We start from the raw sequence: 21574 nt of genomic DNA, 5'->3' as shown, positions 1-21574 counted from the left end.
TCTGAGAACAATAGATTGGAATGTTACAACAATGGGTCGGAATCTGAGAACAATAGATTGGAATGTTACAACAGTGGGTCGGAATCTGAGAACAATAGATTGGAATGTTACAACAATGGGTCGGAATCTGAGAACAATAGATTGGAATGTTACAACAATGGGTCGGAATCTGAGAACAATAGATTGGAATGTTACAACAATGGGTCGGAATCTGAGAACAATAGATTGGAATGTTACAACAGTGGGTCGGAATCTGAGAACAATAGATTGGAATGTTACAACAATGGGTCGGAATCTGAGAACAATAGATTGGAATGTTACAACAATGGGTCGGCATCTGAGAACAATAGATTGGAATGTTACAACAATGGGTCGGAATCTGAGAACAATAGATTGGAATGTTACAACAATGGGTCGGAATCTGAGAACAATAGATTGGAATGTTACAACAGTGGGTCGGAATCTGAGAACAATAGATTGGAATGTTACAACAATGGGTCGGAATCTGAGAACAATAGATTGGAATGTTACAACAATGGGTCGGCATCTGAGAACAATAGATTGGAATGTTACAACAGTGGGTCGGAATCTGAGAACAATAGATTGGAATGTTACAACAATGGGTCGGAATCTGAGAACAATAGATTGGAATGTTACAACAATGGGTCGGAATCTGAGAACAATAGATTGGAATGTTACAACAATGGGTCGGAATCTGAGAACAACAGATTGGAACAGTCCATTCTGGATATTTCAATATCTCGACGTAAATTATGATTTTGTCTCATTCGAGGATCGGATAAATTTTGTGCTTTTGGGTATACAAGTAATTTACTATCCTCTGCTCGCTGCTATTGGTGTTTCTGGTAAGTCTCTATATCCAGCTATTAATTCGATAAAACATGTTTCACTGCATAATTGTTCTTGCTCCCTGTCCAGCACTCGCTGCTGTTTGATTTGATGGTAAGTCTCTATATCCAGCTCAAAAATTAAAAGGGGTACCCGGGCTGGGAGATACATTGATGGGGGAGTGGGATCAGTGATGAGAGATATATATACGGGGACTTTCTGGGTGTGAGATTTAATTCACAATAGGACCCTGAAAGTGAGGCTGTACTTCAGGGTCTCTGAGCATGCACCTGTTTTACAGGGTCACTGGGGTGTGTCAGTATTGGAATGGGGTCCAGACACGATACTAAAATACAGAGGATGCAGAGACAGTGATAATATACAGGGGATCCAGAGACAGTGATAATATACAGGGGATCCAGAGACAGTGATAATATACAGGGGATCCAGAGACAGTGATAATATACAGGGGATCCAGAGACAGTGATAATATACAGGGGATCCAGAGACAGTAACAATATACAGGGGATCCAGAGATGGTGATAATGTACAGGTGATCCAGAGACTGTGATAATATACAAGGGATCCAGAGATGGTCATAATATACAGGGGATCCAGAGACTGTGATAATATACAAGGGATCCAGAGATGGTCATAATATACAGGGGATCCAGAGACTGTGATAATATACAAGGGATTCAGAGATGGTCATAATATACAGGGGATCCAGAGATGGTCATAATATACAGGGGATCCAGAGACTGTGATAATATACACGGGATCCAGAGATAGTCATAATATACAGGGGATCCAGAGATGGTCATAATATACAGGGGAACCAGAGACTGTGATAATATACAAGGGATTCAGAGATGGTCATAATATAGAGGGGATCCAGAGACAGTGATAATATACAGGGGATCCAGAGACTGTGATAATATACAGGGGATCCAGAGACTGTGATAATATACAGGGGATACAGTGATGATGATAATATACAGAGGATGCAGAGACAGTGAAAATATACAGGGATCCAGAGACAGTGATAATACAGTGGATGCAGAGACGGTGATAATATACAGTGGATGCAGAGAGGGTGATAATATACAGTGGATGCAGAGATGGTGATAATATACAGTGGTTGCAGAGACGGTGATAATATACAGTGGATGCAGAAACGGTGATAATATACAGTGGATGCAGAGAGGGTGATAATATACAGTGGATGCAGAGACGGTGATAATATACAGTGGATGCAGAAACGGTGATAATATACAGTGGATGCAGAGAGGGTAATATACATTGGATGCAGAGTTGCCGTTAATATACAGGGGATCCGGAGGTGGTGATAATATGCAGGGGTTGCAGAGATGGTAATAATATACAAGGGATACAGAGTTGGTGATAATATACAGGGGATCCAGAGGCGGTGATAATATACAGTGGATGCAGAGATGGTAATAATATACAGGGGATTCAGAGACGGTCATAATATACAGAGGATCCAGAGATTGTGACAATATACAGCTCCAGAGATGATGATAATATACAGGGGTTGCAGAGACGATGATAATATACAGTGGATGCAGAAACGGTGATAATATACAGTGGATGCAGATACGGTGATAATATACAGTGGATGCAGAAACGGTGATAATATACAGTGGGGCTGAGACAGTGTTAACTTACAGCAGAGCAAGAGAAGGTGATAATATACAGTGATTCCAGAGAGGGTGATAATATGAAGGGGATCCAGAGATAGTCATAATATACAAGGGGTCAAAGAAGATGATAATATACAGGGGATCCAGAGATGGTGATAATATACAGTGGATGCAGAGACAGTGATAATATACAGGGGGTGCAGGGACGGTGATAATATACAGGGGATGCAGAGACGGTGATAATATACAGGGGATGCAGAGACGGTGATAATATACCGTGGATGCAGAGACAGTGATAATATACAGTGGATGCAGAGACAGTGATAAAATACAGTGGATACAGAGACAGTGATAATATACAGTGGATGCAGAGATGGTGATAATATACAGTGGATGCAGAGACGGTGATAATATACAGTGGATGCAGAGACGGTGATAATATACAGGGGATCCAGAGACGGTGATAATATACAGTGGATCCAGAGACGGTGATAATATACAGGGGATCCAGAGATGGTGAAAACATATACTGGATGCAGAGAGCGTTATAATATACAGGGGATGCAGAGACAGTGATAAAATACAGTGGATACAGTGATGGTGGTAATATACAGTGGATGCTGAGACGATGATAAAATACAGCAGATACAGGAATGGTGGTAACATACAGTGGATACAGAGATGGTGATAATATACAGAGGATGCAGAGATGGTGATAATATACAGGGAATGCAGAGACCGTGATAATATACAGGGCATACAGAGACGGTGATAATATACAGTGGATGCAGAGACGGTGATAATATACAGGGGATGCAGAGACGGTGATAATATACAGTGGATGCAGAGACGGTGATAATATACAAGAGATCTGGAGGTGGAGATAATATGCAGGGGTTGCAGAGACGGTGATAATATACAGTGGATGCAGAGATGGTAATAATATACAAGGGATACAGAGATGGTGATAAATATACAGGGGATCCAGAGGCGGTGAATATATACAGTGGATGCAGAGATGGTAATAATATACAGGGCATTCAGAGACGGTCATAATATAAAGGGGATCCAGAGATTGTGACAATATACAGCTCCAGAGACGATGATAATATACAGGGGTTGCAGAGAAGGGGATAATATACAGTGGATGCAGATACGACGATAATATACAGTGGATGCAGAGACGGTGATAATATACAGTGGATGCAGATACGGTGATAATATACAGTGGTTGCAGAGACGGTGATAATATACAGTGGATGCAGAGACGGTGATAATATACAGTGGATGCAGAAACGGTGATAATATACAGGGGATCCAGAGACAGTGATAATATACAGAGGATGCAGAGACGGTGATAATATACAGAGGATGCAGAGACGGTGATAATATACAGTGGATGCAGATACGGTGATAATATACAGTGGATGCAGAGACGGTGATAATATACAGAGGATGCAGAGACGGTGATAATATACAATGGATGCAGAGACGGTGATAATATACAGTGGATGCAGAGACGGTGATAATATACAGTGGATGCAGATACGGTGATAATATACAGTGGATGCAGAGACGGTGATAATATACAGTGGATGCAGAGACGGTGATAATATACAATGGATGCAGATACGGTGATAATATACAGTGGATGCAGAGACGGTGATAATATACAGTGGGGCCGAGACAGTGATAACCTACAGCAGATCAAGAGAAGGTGATAATATACAGGGATTCCAGAGAGGGTGATAATATGAAGGGCATCCAGAGATAGTCATAATATACAGGGTGTCAGAGACTGTGATAATATACAGGGGATCCAGAGACCGTGATAATATACAGGTGATGCAGAGACGGTGATAATATACAGTGGATGCAGAGACAGTAATAATATACAGTGGATGCAGAGACAGTGATAATATACAGTGGATGCAGAGACGGAGATAATATACAGTGGATGCAGAGACGGTGATAATATACAGTGGATGCAGAGACGGTGATAATATACAGTGGATGCAGAAACGGTGATAATATACAGGGGATCCAGAGACAGTGATAATATACAGAGGATGCAGAGACGGTGATAATATACAGAGGATGCAGAGACGGTGATAATATACAGTGGATGCAGATACGGTGATAATATACAGTGGATGCAGAGACGGTGATAATATACAGAGGATGCAGAGACGGTGATAATATACAATGGATGCAGAGACGGTGATAATATACAGTGGATGCAGAGACGGTGATAATATATAGTGGATGCAGATACGGTGATAATATACAGTGGATGCAGAGACGGTGATAATATACAGTGGATGCAGAGACGGTGATAATATACAATGGATGCAGATACGGTGATAATATACAGTGGATGCAGAGACGGTGATAATATACAGTGGGGCCGAGACAGTGATAACCTACAGCAGATCAAGAGAAGGTGATAATATACAGGGATTCCAGAGAGGGTGATAATATGAAGGGCATCCAGAGATAGTCATAATATACAGGGGGTCAGAGACTGTGATAATATACAGGGGATCCAGAGACCGTGATAATATACAGGTGATGCAGAGACGGTGATAATATACAGTGGATGCAGAGACAGTAATAATATACAGTGGATGCAGAGACAGTGATAATATACAGTGGATGCAGAGACGGAGATAATATACAGTGGATGCAGAGACGGTGATAATGTACAGTGGATCCAGAGACGGTGATAATATACAGTGGATCCAGAGACGGTGACAATATATACTGGATGCAGAGACCGTGATAACATTCAGGGGATGCAGAGACAGTGATAAAATACAGTGGATACAGGGATGGTGATAATATACAGTGGATGCAGAGACGGTGATAAAATACAGCAGATACAGGAATGGTGGAAATATACAGCAGATCCAGATGCGGTGATAATATACAGGGGATGCAGAGACGGTGATAATATACAGAGGATGCAGAGACGGTGATAATATACAGAGGATGCAGTAACGGTGATAATATACAGTGGTTACAGAAACGGTGATAATATACAGTGGATGCAGAGAGGGTGATAATATACACTGGATGCAGAGTTGCCGATAATATACAGGGGATCCGGAGGTGGTGATAATATACAAGGGATACAGAGATGGTGATAATATACAGGGGATCGAGAGACGATGATAATATGCAGTGGATGCAGAGATGGTAATAATATACAGGGGATTCAGAGACGGTCATAACATACAGGGGATCCAGAGATTGTGACAATATACAGGTCCAAAGATGATGATAATATACAGGGGTTGCAGAGACGGTGAAAATATACAGTGGATGCAGATACGGTGATAATATACAGTGGATGCAGAGATGGTGATAATATACAGTGGATGCAGATACGGTGATAATATACAGTGGATGCAGAGACGGTGATAATATACAGAGGATGCAGAGACGGTGATAATATACAATGGATGCAGAGACGGTGATAATATACAGTGGATGCAGAGACGGTGATAATATACAGTGGATGCAGATACGGTGATAATATACAGTGGATGCAGAGACGGTGATAATATACAGTGGATGCAGAGAGGGTAATATACATTGGATGCAGAGTTGCCGTTAATATACAGGGGATCCGGAGGTGGTGATAATATGCAGGGGTTGCAGAGATGGTAATAATATACAAGGGATACAGAGTTGGTGATAATATACAGGGGATCCAGAGGCGGTGATAATATACAGTGGATGCAGAGATGGTAATAATATACAGGGGATTCAGAGACGGTCATAATATACAGAGGATCCAGAGATTGTGACAATATACAGCTCCAGAGATGATGATAATATACAGGGGTTGCAGAGACGATGATAATATACAGTGGATGCAGAAACGGTGATAATATACAGTGGATGCAGATACGGTGATAATATACAGTGGATGCAGAAACGGTGATAATATACAGTGGGGCTGAGACAGTGTTAACTTACAGCAGAGCAAGAGAAGGTGATAATATACAGGGATTCCAGAGAGGGTGATAATATGAAGGGGATCCAGAGATAGTCATAATATACAAGGGGTCAAAGAAGATGATAATATACAGGGGATCCAGAGATGGTGATAATATACAGTGGATGCAGAGACAGTGATAATATACAGGGGGTGCAGAGACGGTGATAATATACAGGGGATGCAGAGACGGTGATAATATACAGGGGATGCAGAGACGGTGATAATATACCGTGGATGCAGAGACAGTGATAATATACAGTGGATGCAGAGACAGTGATAAAATACAGTGGATACAGAGACAGTGATAATATACAGTGGATGCAGAGATGGTGATAATATACAGTGGATGCAGAGACGGTGATAATATACAGTGGATGCAGAGACGGTGATAATATACAGGGGATCCAGAGACGGTGATAATATACAGTGGATCCAGAGACGGTGATAATATACAGGGGATCCAGAGATGGTGAAAACATATACTGGATGCAGAGAGCGTTATAATATACAGGGGATGCAGAGACAGTGATAAAATACAGTGGATACAGGGATGGTGGTAATATACAGTGGATGCTGAGACGATGATAAAATACAGCAGATACAGGAATGGTGGTAACATACAGTGGATACAGAGATGGTGATAATATACAGAGGATGCAGAGATGGTGATAATATACAGGGAATGCAGAGACCGTGATAATATACAGGGCATACAGAGACGGTGATAATATACAGTGGATGCAGAGACGGTGATAATATACAGGGGATGCAGAGACGGTGATAATATACAGTGGATGCAGAGACGGTGATAATATACAAGAGATCTGGAGGTGGAGATAATATGCAGGGGTTGCAGAGACGGTGATAATATACAGTGGATGCAGAGATGGTAATAATATACAAGGGATACAGAGATGGTGATAATATACAGGGGATCCAGAGGCGGTGAATATATACAGTGGATGCAGAGATGGTAATAATATACAGGGCATTCAGAGACGGTCATAATATACAGGGGATCCAGAGATTGTGACAATATACAGCTCCAGAGACGATGATAATATACAGGGGTTGCAGAGAAGGGGATAATATACAGTGGATGCAGATACGACGATAATATACAGTGGATGCAGAGACGGTGATAATATACAGTGGATGCAGATACGGTGATAATATACAGTGGTTGCAGAGACGGTGATAATATACAGTGGATGCAGAGACGGTGATAATATACAGTGGATGCAGAAACGGTGATAATATACAGGGGATCCAGAGACAGTGATAATATACAGAGGATGCAGAGACGGTGATAATATACAGAGGATGCAGAGACGGTGATAATATACAGTGGATGCAGATACGGTGATAATATACAGTGGATGCAGAGACGGTGATAATATACAGAGGATGCAGAGACGGTGATAATATACAATGGATGCAGAGACGGTGATAATATACAGTGGATGCAGAGACGGTGATAATATACAGTGGATGCAGATACGGTGATAATATACAGTGGATGCAGAGACGGTGATAATATACAGTGGATGCAGAGACGGTGATAATATACAATGGATGCAGATACGGTGATAATATACAGTGGATGCAGAGACGGTGATAATATACAGTGGGGCCGAGACAGTGATAACCTACAGCAGATCAAGAGAAGGTGATAATATACAGGGATTCCAGAGAGGGTGATAATATGAAGGGCATCCAGAGATAGTCATAATATACAGGGTGTCAGAGACTGTGATAATATACAGGGGATCCAGAGACCGTGATAATATACAGGTGATGCAGAGACGGTGATAATATACAGTGGATGCAGAGACAGTAATAATATACAGTGGATGCAGAGACAGTGATAATATACAGTGGATGCAGAGACGGAGATAATATACAGTGGATGCAGAGACGGTGATAATATACAGTGGATGCAGAAACGGTGATAATATACAGGGGATCCAGAGACAGTGATAATATACAGAGGATGCAGAGACGGTGATAATATACAGAGGATGCAGAGACGGTGATAATATACAGTGGATGCAGATACGGTGATAATATACAGTGGATGCAGAGACGGTGATAATATACAGAGGATGCAGAGACGGTGATAATATACAATGGATGCAGAGACGGTGATAATATACAGTGGATGCAGAGACGGTGATAATATACAGTGGATGCAGATACGGTGATAATATACAGTGGATGCAGAGACGGTGATAATATACAGTGGATGCAGAGACGGTGATAATATACAATGGATGCAGATACGGTGATAATATACAGTGGATGCAGAGACGGTGATAATATACAGTGGGGCCGAGACAGTGATAACCTACAGCAGATCAAGAGAAGGTGATAATATACAGGGATTCCAGAGAGGGTGATAATATGAAGGGCATCCAGAGATAGTCATAATATACAGGGGGTCAGAGACTGTGATAATATACAGGGGATCCAGAGACCGTGATAATATACAGGTGATGCAGAGACGGTGATAATATACAGTGGATGCAGAGACAGTAATAATATACAGTGGATGCAGAGACAGTGATAATATACAGTGGATGCAGAGACGGAGATAATATACAGTGGATGCAGAGACGGTGATAATATACAGTGGATGCAGAGACGGTGATAATATACAGGGGATCCAGAGACGGTGATAATGTACAGTGGATCCAGAGACGGTGATAATATACAGTGGATCCAGAGACGGTGACAATATATACTGGATGCAGAGACCGTGATAACATTCAGGGGATGCAGAGACAGTGATAAAATACAGTGGATACAGGGATGGTGATAATATACAGTGGATGCAGAGACGGTGATAAAATACAGCAGATACAGGAATGGTGGAAATATACAGCAGATCCAGATGCGGTGATAATATACAGGGGATGCAGAGACGGTGATAATATACAGAGGATGCAGTAACGGTGATAATATACAGAGGATGCAGTAACGGTGATAATATACAGTGGATGCAGAGAGGGTGATAATATACACTGGATGCAGAGTTGCCGATAATATACAGGGGATCCGGAGGTGGTGATAATATACAAGGGATACAGAGATGGTGATAATATACAGGGGATCGAGAGACGATGATAATATGCAGTGGATGCAGAGATGGTAATAATATACAGGGGATTCAGAGACGGTCATAACATACAGGGGATCCAGAGATTGTGACAATATACAGGTCCAAAGATGATGATAATATACAGGGGTTGCAGAGACGGTGAAAATATACAGTGGATGCAGATACGGTGATAATATACAGTGGATGCAGATACGGTGATAATATACAGTGGGGCCGAGACAGTGATAACTTACAGCAGATCAAGAGAAGGTGATAATATACAGGGATTCCAGAGAGGGTGATAATATGATGGGGATCCAGAGATAGTCATAATATACAGTGGTTCAGAGACGGTGATAATATACAGTGGATGCAGAGACAGTGATAATATACAGAGGATGCAGAGACGGTGATAATATACAGAGGATGCAGAGACGGTGATAATATACAGTGGATGCAGAGACGGTGATAATATACAGTGGATGCAGAGACAGTGATAATATACAGAGGATGCAGAGACAGTGATAATATACAGTGGATGCAGAGACAGTGATAATATACAGAGGATGCAGAGACGGTGATAATATACAGTGGATGCAGAGACAGTGATAATTTACAGTGGATGCAGAGACAGTGATAATATACAGAGGATGCAGAGACGGTGATAATATACAGAGGATGCAGAGACAGTGATAATATACAGTGGATGCAGAGACGGTGATAAGATACAGAGGATGCAGAGACAGTGATAATATACAGTGGATGCAGAGACAGTGATAATATACAGAGGATGCAGAGACGGTGATAATATACAGTGGATGCAGAGACAGTGATAATATACAGTGGATGCAGAGACAGTGATAATATACAGTGGATGCAGAGACGGTGATAATATACAGAGGATGCAGAGACAGTGATAATATACAGTGGATGCAGAGACGGTGATAATATACAGAGGATGCAGAGACAGTGATAATATACAGTGGATGCAGAGAAAGTGATAATATACTTTTGATGCAGAGATGGTGATAATATACAGTGGATGCAGAGAGGGTGATAATATACAGGGGATGCAGAGAGGGTGATAATATACAGTGGATGCAGAGACGGTGATAATATACAGAGGATGCAGAGACAGTGATAATATACAGTGGATGCAGAGACAGTGATAATATACAGAGGATGCAGAGACGGTGATAATATGCAGTGGATGCAGAGACGGTGATAATATACAGTGGATGCAGAGACGGTGATAATATACAGAGGATGCAGAGATGGTGATAATATACAGTGGATGCAGAGACAGTGATAATATACAGAGGATGCAGAGACGGTGATAATATACAGTGGATGCAGAGACAGTGATAATATACAGAGGATGCAGAGACAGTGATAATATACAGTGGATGCAGAGACGGTGATAATATACAGAGGATGCAGAGACGGTGATAATATACAGTGGATGCAGAGACGGTGATAATATACAGAGGATGCAGAGACAGTGATAATATACAGAGGATGCAGAGACGGTGATAATATACAGTGGATGCAGAGACAGTGATAATATACAGAGGATGCAGAGACAGTGATAATATACAGTGGATGCAGAGACAGTGATAATATACAGAGGATGCAGAGACGGTGATAATATACAGTGGATGCAGAGACAGTGATAATATACAGTGGATGCAGAGACAGTGATAATATACAGAGGATGCAGAGACGATGATAATATACAGAGGATGCAGAGACAGTGATAATATACAGAGGATGCAGAGACGGTGATAATATACAGAGGATGCAGAGACGGTGTTAATATACAGAGGATGCAGAGACGGTGATAATATACAGTGGATGCAGAGACAGTGATAATATACAGAGGATGCAGAGACAGTGATAATATACAGTGGATGCAGAGACAGTGATAATATACAGAGGATGCAGAGACGGTGATAATATACAGAGGATGCAGAGACAGTGATAATATACAGTGGATGCAGAGACAGTGATAATATACAGTGGATGCAGAGACGGAGATAATATACAGTGGATGCAGAGACGGTGATAATATACAGAGGATGCAGAGACAGTGATAATATACAGTGGATGCAGAGACGGTGATAAGATACAGAGGATGCAGAGACAGTGATAATATACAGTGGATGCAGAGACAGTGATAATATACAGTGGGGCTGAGACAGTGATAACTTACAGCAGATCAAGAGAAGGTGATAATATACAGGGATTCCAGAGAGGGTGATAATACGAAGGGGATCCAGAGATAGTCATAATATACAAGGGGTCAAAGAAGATGATAATATACAGGGGATCCAGAGACGGTGATAATATACAGGGGATGCAGAGACGGTGATAATATCCAGTGGATGCAGAGACAGTGATAATATACAGTGGATGCAGAGACAGTGATAAAATACAGTGGATACAGAGACAGTGATAATATACAGTGGATGCAGAGACGTTGATAATATACAGGGGATCAAGAGACGGTGATAAAATACAGTGGATACAGAGACGGTGATAATATACAGTGGATGCAGAGACAGTGATAATATACAGGGAATGCAGAGACGGTGATAATATACAGGGAATGCAGAGATGGTGATAATATACAGTGGATGCAGAGACGGTGATAATATACAGGGGAACCAGAGACATTGACAATATATACTGGATGCAGAGACCGTGATAATATACAGGGAATGCAGAGACAGTGATAAAATACAGTGGATACAGGGATGGTGATAATATACAGTGGATGCAGAGACAGTGATAAAATACAGCAGATACAGGAATGGTGCTAAAAAACAGTGGATACAGAGACGGTGATAATATACAGAGGATGCAGAGATGGTGATAATATACAGCAGATACAGGAATGGTGATAATATACAGTGGATACAGAGATGGTGATAATATACAGTGGATACAGAGACGGTGATAATATACAGTGGATACAGAGACGGTGATAATATACAGTGGATGCAGAGACAGTGATAAAATACAGCAGATACAGGAATGGTGGTTAGATACAGTGGATACAGAGACGGTGATAATATACAGGGGATCCAGAGATGGTGATAATATACAGCGGATACAGAGACGGTGATAATATACAGGGGATCCAGAGACGGTGGTAATATACAGCGGATCCAGAGAAGGTACAAATATTTACAGGTGATCTGGAGATGGTACTTATAATTTAGAGGGGATCCAGAGACAGTGATGATATACAGGGGATCCAGAGACTGTGATAATATACAGCGGATCCAGGGACAGTACTAATATTAACAGGGGTCCAGAGACAGTACTAACATTTATAGGGGATCCAAAGAAGGTACTAATATTTACAGTGGGTTCCAGTGACAGTGCTAATATTTAAAGGGGATCCAGTGATGATTGTAATATTTACAGGGTGATCCAGGGACGGTACTAATATTTACAGGGAATCAAGACACTGTACTAATATTTACAGGGGATCGAGAGACTGTACCAATATTTAGGGGGAATCCAGAGATGATGATAATACATAAGGGATCCAGAGTTGGTACAGATATTAAAAGGTGATCCGGAGATGGGACAAATATTTACACGGGCTCAGGTGACAATATACAGAGCATCCAGAGACAGTGATAATATACAGGGGATCCAGAGACAGTGATAATATACAGGGGATCTGGAAATGGTGATAATATACAGGGGATCCAGAGATGGTGATAATATACAGGGGATCCAGAGATATTGCACATATTTACAGGGGATCCAGATAGTGTGATAATATACAACAGATCCAGAGATATTACTAATATTTACAGGGGATCCAGTGATGGAACTAATATTTTCAGGGGCTTCATTGACGGTAGTAATATTTACAGGGGTCCAGAGATGTTACTAATATTTGCAGGGGATCCAGAAAGTGTACTAATATTTACAGGGGATCCAGTGCTGGGACCACTGCTTTTCTTGATATATATTAATGACTTGGATTTGGATGTACAGGGCACAATTTCAAAATTTGCAGATGACAGAAAACTTGGAAGGGTAGTGAACAGTGAGAAGGATAGTGATAGACTTCAAGAGGATAGAAACAGGGTGGTGGCATGGGCGGACACATGGCAGATGAAGTTTAACGCAGAAAAATGCGAGGTGATGCATTTCAGTAGGAATAATGAGGAGAGGCAATAAAAACTAGAGGGCACAATTCTAAAACGGGTGCAGGAACAGAGAGATCTGGGGATATATGTGCACAAATCATTGAAGGTGGCAGGGAAGGTTGAGAAAGTGGTTAAAAAAGCATGCAGGATCCTGGGCTTTATGAACAGAGGCAGGGAGTACAAAAGCAAAGAAGTCATGATGAACCTTCATGAAACACTGGTTCGGCCACAATTGGAGTATTGTGTCCAGTTCTGGACACCACACTTTAAGAAAGATGTGAAGGACTGAGAGAGTGTGCAGAAAAGATTTACTAGAATGATTCCAGGGATGAGGGACTTAAATTACATGGATAGACTGGAGAAGCTGGGATTGTTCTCCTTGGAACAGAGAAGGTTGAGAGGAGATTTGATAGAGGTATTCAAAATCATGAAGGGTCCAGACAGAATAGATAGAGAGAAACTGTTCCCATTGGCGGAAGAGTCAAGAACCAGAGGGCATAGATTTAAGGTGATTGGCAAAAGAACCAAAGGAGATATGAGGAAAACATTTTTTCGACAGTGAGTGGTTAGGATCTGGAATGTACTGCCTGAGGGGTTGGTGGAGGCAGATTCAATCATGGTCTTCAAAAGGGAACTGGATAAGTACTTGAAAGGATAAAATATGCAGGAGTACAGGGATAGGGCAGGGGAGTGGGACTAGCTGGATTACTCGCGCATAGAGCCGGAGTGGACTCGATGGGCCGAATGGCCTCCTTCCGTGCTGTAACCTATGATTCTATAATTCTTACAGGGAATTCCGAGACGGTGCGAATATTTACAGGGGATCCAGAGAGGGTGCTAATATTTACAGGGGATCCAGAGACGGTGATAATATTTACAGGGGATCCAGAGACGGTGATAATATTTACAGGGGATCCAGAGACGGTGATAATATTTACAGGGGATCCAGAGACGGTGCTAATATTTACAGGGGATCCAGAGGCGGTGCTAATATTTACAAGGGATCCAGAGACGGTGCTAATATTTACAGGGGATCCAGAGACGGTGCTAATATTTACAGGGGATCCAGAGGCGGTGCTAATATTTACAGGGGATCCAGAGGCGGTGCTAATATTTACAGGGGATCCAGAGTCGGTGCTAATATTTACAGGGGATCCAGAGACTGTGATAATATTTACAGGGGATCCAGAGAGGGTGATAATATTATCAGGGGATCCAGAGGCGGTGCTAATATTTACAGGGGATCCAGAGTCGGTGCTAATATTTACAGGGGATCCAGAGACTGTGATAATATTTACAGGGGATCCAGAGAGGGTGATAATATTTACAGGGGATCCAGAGACGGTGCTAATATTTACAGGGGATCTAGAGTCGGTGCTAATATTTACAGGGGATCCAGAGACTGTGATAATATTTACAGGGGATCCAGAGAGGGTGATAATATTTACAGGGGATCCAGAGGCGGTGCTAATATTTACAGGGGATCCAGAGAGGGTGATAATATTTACAGGGGATCCAGAGACGGTGCTAATATTTACAGGGGATCCAGAGGCGGTGCTAATATTTACAGGGGATCCAGAGAGGGTGATAATATTTACTGTTGATCCAGGGATGGTAATAATATTTACAGGCAGTTCCAGCCTGATGTACAATTGCCCTGTTTATTTCCCTTCCTTACAGTTAACTTATTGACGATTGTGATCCTATCTCGGGGAAAGTGCGGTCTCTCCAAATGTGTCACTCGTTACCTGGTGGCGATGGCAGCGGCGGATCTACTGGTCGTTATCTTCGATCTGATACTCAGGCAGATTCCCATTGTCTATCAGGATCAGTTTCGTTTCATGCGGTCCATCCCCGTGTGTAATATCCACGCCGTCCTGCTTTTCGCAGCCACAGACTGTTCCGTCTGGTTCACCGTCACTTTCACCTTCGATCGATTTGTGGCCATTTGTTGTCAGAAGCTGAAAACTAAATATTGCACCGAGAGAACGGCGGGTGTGGTTCTGGGAACAGTGAGTGTGGTGGGCTGTTTGAAGAACATTTTCTGGTACTTTATGTTCACAGAATGGTATGTGCTTTACAATGAACCGTGGTTTTGTTATGTAACAGCCACTGTTATGGATTCACCGATGTGGGCAATAATTGAATTCCTTCATTATATCCTCACCCCGGGGATCCCATTTGTTCTGATTCTGCTGCTCAATGTTTTCACTGTCAGATACATTTTAGTGGCCAGCAGAGCCCGCAGGAGACTCCGGGGTCACAACAGTGGGGAGAGTCCCAGAGACCCAGAGATGGAGAGCCGAAGGAAATCCATAATTTTACTCTTCGTGATATCAGGGAACTTTATTCTGTTCTGGGCGCTGTTTACGGTGTATTTTATATGGAACCGGGTGTGGATGTTGGGGTTTTATTCTGTAATTCTACCCAGGTTTATACAGGAACTGGGATTCATGTTCCAGCTCATGAGTTGCTGCACAAACACTTGTATTTATGCCGTGACACAGACTAAATTCAGAGAGCAGTTGAAGAATGTGGTGAAATATCCCTTTACTGTAATTATAAAATTCATTAAATAATGAGAAGATCTGAAGACTTTCTCAGATCAGAGACCGTTCTGCGTCATACGGTGTCTGATTCTCTCTCCACCAGGCCACGGTGCTGCAAACACTGTGTATTCTCCAATCACTGAAACCTTTATAACCTGAGGGAATTTATCAACTCATTTACAGTGCTGTCAAAGATTATATATCAGGAAAGTACAAGTTGTAAAATTATATATCACGACTAATGGCACAAATACTTTCATCATATTGGAGAATTTAAAAGATAAAAAATAAACAAAAATACAAGTCCAGATTCTCCCCCCACCCCCTGGGGAGAGCAGTGAGGAGTAAAGTCCACACTCTCCCCCTACCCCCTGGGGAGAGCAGTGAGTAATAAAGTCCACACTCTCTCCCCCCACCCAATGGGGAGAGCAGTGAGTAATAAAGTCCACACTCTCCCCCCACACACCCCTGGGGAGAGCAGTGAGTAATAAAGTCCACACTCTCCCCCCACACACCCCTGGGGAGAGCAGTGAGTAATAAAGTCCACACTCTCCCCCCACACACCCCTGGGGAGAGCAGTGAGTAATAAAGTCCACACTCTCCCCCCACCCCCTGGGGAGAGCAGTGAGGAGTAAAGTCCACACTCTCCCCCCACCCCCTGGGGAGAGCAGTGAGGAGTAAAGTCCACACTCTCCCCCCACCCCCTGGGGAGAGCAGTGAGTAGTAAATCCACACTCTCCCCCTACCCCCTTGGGAGAGCAGTGAGTAATAAAGTCCAAACTCTCTCCCCCCACCCCCTGGGGAGAGCAGTGAGTAATAAAGTCCACACTCTCCCCCCACACACCCCTGGGGAGAGCAGTGAGTAATAAAGTCCACACTCTCCCCCCACCCCCTGGGGAGAGCAGTGAGGAGTAAAGTCCACACTCTCCCCCCACCCCCTGGGGAGAGCAGTGAGGAGTAAAGTCCACACTCTCCCCCCACCCCCTGGAGAGAGCAGTGAGGAGTAAAGTCCACACTCTCCCCCTACCCCCTGGGGAGAGCAGTGAGTAATAAAGTCCAAACTCTCTCCCCCCACCCCCTGGGGAGAGCAGTGAGTAATAAAGTCCACACTCTCCCCCCACACACCCCTGGGGAGAGCAGTGAATTTTAAAGTCCACACTCTCTCCCCACCCCCTGGGGAGAGCAGTGAGTAATAAAGTCCACACTCTCTCCCCCACACACACCCCTGGGGAAAGCAGTGAGTAATAAAGTCCACTCCCTCCCCTCACCCCCTGGGGAGAGCAGTGAGTTTTAATGTCCACACTCTCCCCCCACCCCCTGGGGAGAGCAATGAGTAGTAAAGTCCACACTCTCTCCCCTCACCACTGGGGAGAGCAGTGAGTAATAAAGTCCACACTCTCTCCCCCCACCCCCTGGGGAGAGCAGTGAGTAATAAAGTCCACACTCTCTCCCCCCACCCCCTGGGGAGAGCAGTGAGTAGTAAAGTCCACACTCTCTCCCCCCACCCCCTGGGGAGAGCAGTGAGTAATAAAGTCCACACTCTCTCCCCCCACCCCCTGGGGAGAGCAGTGAGTAGTAAAGTCCACACTCTCTCCCCCCACCCCCTGGGGAGAGCAGTGAGTAGTAAAGTCCACACTCTCTCCCCCCACCCCCTGGGGAGAGCAGTGAGTAATAAAGTCCACACTCTCTCCCCACACACCCCTGGGGAGAGCAGTGAGTAATAAAGTCCACACTCTCCCCCCACCCCCTGGGGAGAGCAGTGAGTAATAAAGTCCACACTCTCTCCCCCACACACACCCCTGGGGAGAGCAGTGAGTATTAAAGTCCACACTCTCCCCCCACCCCCTGGGGAGTGCAGTGAGTTTTAAAGTCCACACTCTCTCCCCCCACACACCCCTGGAGAGAGCAGTGAGTAGTAAACTCCACACTCTGCCCCCACCCCCTGGGGAGAGCAGTGAGTAGTAAAGTCCACACTCTGCCCCCACCCCCTGGGGAGAGCAGTGAGTAATAAAGTCCACACTCTCTCCCCACCCCCTGGGGAGAGCAGTGAGTAGTAAAGTCCACACTCTCCCCCCACCCCCTGGGGAGAGCAGTGAGTAATAAAGTCCACACTCTCCCCCCACCCCCTGGGGAGTGCAGTGAGTAGTAAAGTCCACACTCTCTCCCCCCTCCCCTGGGGAGAGCAGTGAGTAGTAAAGTCCACACTCTCCCCCCACCCCCTGGGGAGAGCAGTGAGTAATAAAGTCCACACTCTCCCCCCACCCCCTGGGGAGAGCAGTGAGTAATAAAGTCCACACTCTCCCCCCACCCCCTGGGGAGAGCAGTGAGTAGTAAAGTTCACTCTCTCCCCCCACCCCCTGGGGAGAGCAGTGAGTAGTAAAGTCCACACTCTCCCCCCACCCCCTGGGGAGAGCAGTGAGTAATAAAGTCCACACTCTCCCCCCACCCCCTGGGGAGAGCAGTGAGTAGTAAAGTCCACTCTCTCCCCCCTCCCCTGGGGAGAGCAGTGAGTAGTAAAGTCCACACTCTCCCCCCACCCCCTGGGGAGAGCAGTGAGTAATAAAGTCCACACTCTCCCCCCACCCCCTGGGGAGAGCAGTGAGGAGTAAAGTCCACACTCTCCCCCCACCCCCTGGGGAGAGCAGTGAGTAGTAAAGTCCACTCTCTCCCCCCACCCCCTGGGGAGAGCAGTGAGTAGTAAAGTCCACTCTCTCCCCCCACCCCCTGGGGAGAGCAGTGTGTTTTAAAGTCCACACTCACCCCCCACCCCCTGGGGAGTGCAGTGAGTAGTAAAGTCCACACTCTCCCCCCACCCCCTGGGGAGAGCAGTGAGTAGTAAAGTCCACACTCTCCCCCCACCCCCTGGGGAGAGCAGTGAGTAGTAAAGTCCACACTCTCCCCCCACCCCCTGGGGAGAGCAGTGAGTAGTAAAGTCCACACTCTCCCCCCACCCCCTGGGGAGAGCAGTGTGTATTAAAGTCAATTTATCCTCTTCCCAATAATTCCGATGAGACACGCTCCGTTGGGAAAGTGGGAAGGAGTGGAACAGAAACAATGACAGTATGAAGACGGTTAAACATCGAATTTCTGAAGAAAGACCACTTTGATATTTATACCCTAAGGTCATCATTTACTGATATATTTTGTGCTGGACAGAAAATTAAGGGGCTTGAGAATCTGAAGTGGAAATCTGGTTCCAATTCATGCCGTCTTCTGGCCCATAACTGATGTCAATTCTCAGGTACAACAGTTTTACTGATCCCAGAAAATACTTTGTTCAGCCTCCTTCTCCAAAATAGTTAATAAACAAATGGCTCTTTCCAAGACTTTTTAAAAATTTGTTCTCAGGATGTGGGAGATTTGGGATATTCATTACCCATCCCTAATTGCCTGAAGATGGTGGTCGGCAGCCTTCTTGAACTGCAGCAGTCTTTGTGGTGATGTTCCTGGGATTGTTTGTCAATTGCTGGGCAACATCAGAGAGCATTACGGGTCACCAGATAGTTTAGACCAGTCGTGAGTCGGCCTGATCATGCAGGGTTGGTCGGAGGTTCCTTTCCCTGAAAGACATGAGTGAACCATTTGGGTTTTTACAACCATTTAGCAGCTATCATGCTCATTTTTTTCCAGCTTGCCCACAAATTAGGAAATCAAATTTTTCCTGACTTGTCTTGGTGAAATTTGAACTCATGGGGGGTTAACTCACGGTGCGCAATTAACCCGTGCCCGGTCTTTGCGATGCAGACAGCACATGAGATTGGTGCTGTCTGGTGGTTTACCTGATTCCTGTGAGCAGCCAGGCCGAGCTGCGTTGTTTAATGGCTTCTCACAATCAGGGGGGTCCCAGATATTGCGTGAGTGGCTCACACCTCTTAAAGGCAGCCTGCACCTCCTATTTGCAAAATATAAGATGTGGGTCCACATGGAATCTGAACAGAGATCAGACATCTCACACACAAAACACAGATGCAGCTCCCGTCCTTACGTCTACAAATTCTTGAGTTATGTTAAAACATTGAATAAAAGTTGTGCACTGCTAAATCCCACATCCTCCAATCTGCACGCCACACCTCACCAATCTGCCAATCTGAGTTGGAATCAGGTCTGTGAGAGTGTGCGCACCAAGACTCTCTGCTGATGCACTACAGACCTTAGTGCAAGAGGTGGACAGAAGGAGGGACATCTTATATCCACAGGGGGGCAAGAAGCCCTCCAGACATGTGCTCCCGAGGCAGTGGGAGGCAGCAGGGGATGAAGTCAATGCCAGGCGTGTCATGAACATGGATACAGTGCAGGAAGAAGTTCGATGCTTTGACATGAGTGGTCAATGTGAGTGAGGTCAACTGTCAAGTGGCATCTCCCACCAACTGCACCACGCACTCCACCCCCATCACCCACATACCAACAAACTCTTTCAATCAGTACTCAAAATCTTTTCCCAAAGGTAGGGGAGTCTATAACGAGGGGACATAGATTTAAGGTGAGAGGGGAGAGATACAAAAGGGTCCAGAGGGGCAATTTTTTCACTCAAAGGGTGGTGAGTGTCTGAGGCAGTAGTAGAGGTGGGTGCAATTTTATATGTTAAATAGCATTTGGACAGTTACATGGGTAAGATGGGTATAGAGGGATATGGGCCAAGTGCAGGCAATTGGGGCTAGCTTCGTGGTATAAACTGGGCGACATGGACATGTTGGGCCGAAGGGCCTGTTTCCATGTTGTAAACTTCTATGATTCTATGATTCTAACTCTTCAATCAGATGCTTCCTCTTACCCTCACACATTACCATTACTGCAAGCCACCCATCCACAACTCACAGGTCACACACACTGTCAACTATTCAATCACGACAGGCAGAGCACCCAAACCTCTTGCAGGACACTCACCGACACACGGGAGGAGAGTCTGAGAGTCTAAGGCAAGTCATGGCAGCAGAGCTCGCACCTGTGATACGCTCCTCCTGCACTATGTGGGAAGTCATGGACACTACCAGTGTTCCTGGCGACCATGTGTGCAGGAAGTGTGTCCAGCTGCAGCTATTGGCTAACTGTATTTCGGAGCTGGAGCTGCGGGTGGATTCACTGTGGAGCATCCGCGGTGCTGAGACTATCGTGGACAGCACGTTCAGTGAGGTGGTCACACCGCAGGTAAAGATTACGCAGGCAGAAAGGAAATGGGTGACCGCCAGGCAGAGTAAAAGGACTAGGCATGTAAAGCAGGAGTCCCCTGGGGCCAT

The 21574-nt window shown here is 44.5% G+C and overlaps 1 protein-coding gene across 1 annotated transcript; it reads left to right on the top strand.

Moving 5' to 3' along the window:
• The first annotated feature begins 409 nt into the window (after positions 1-409).
• On the top strand, positions 410-16370 carry LOC137307486 (probable G-protein coupled receptor 139). The gene is made up of 3 exons (XM_067976831.1): positions 410-577; positions 794-866; positions 15472-16370. The coding sequence occupies exons 1-3, from the start codon at positions 410-412 to the stop codon at positions 16368-16370; spliced, it is 1140 nt and encodes a 379-aa protein (XP_067832932.1).
• Positions 16371-21574: the final 5204 nt, after the last annotated feature.

Source organism: Heptranchias perlo, chromosome 3 (genome assembly GCF_035084215.1).
Source record: "Heptranchias perlo isolate sHepPer1 chromosome 3, sHepPer1.hap1, whole genome shotgun sequence".
In the NCBI taxonomy this organism is placed as follows: Eukaryota; Metazoa; Chordata; class Chondrichthyes; order Hexanchiformes; family Hexanchidae; genus Heptranchias; species Heptranchias perlo.
Note: the sequence above shows the minus strand (reverse complement) of the source record. Positions and strands in the feature narration are given on the sequence as shown.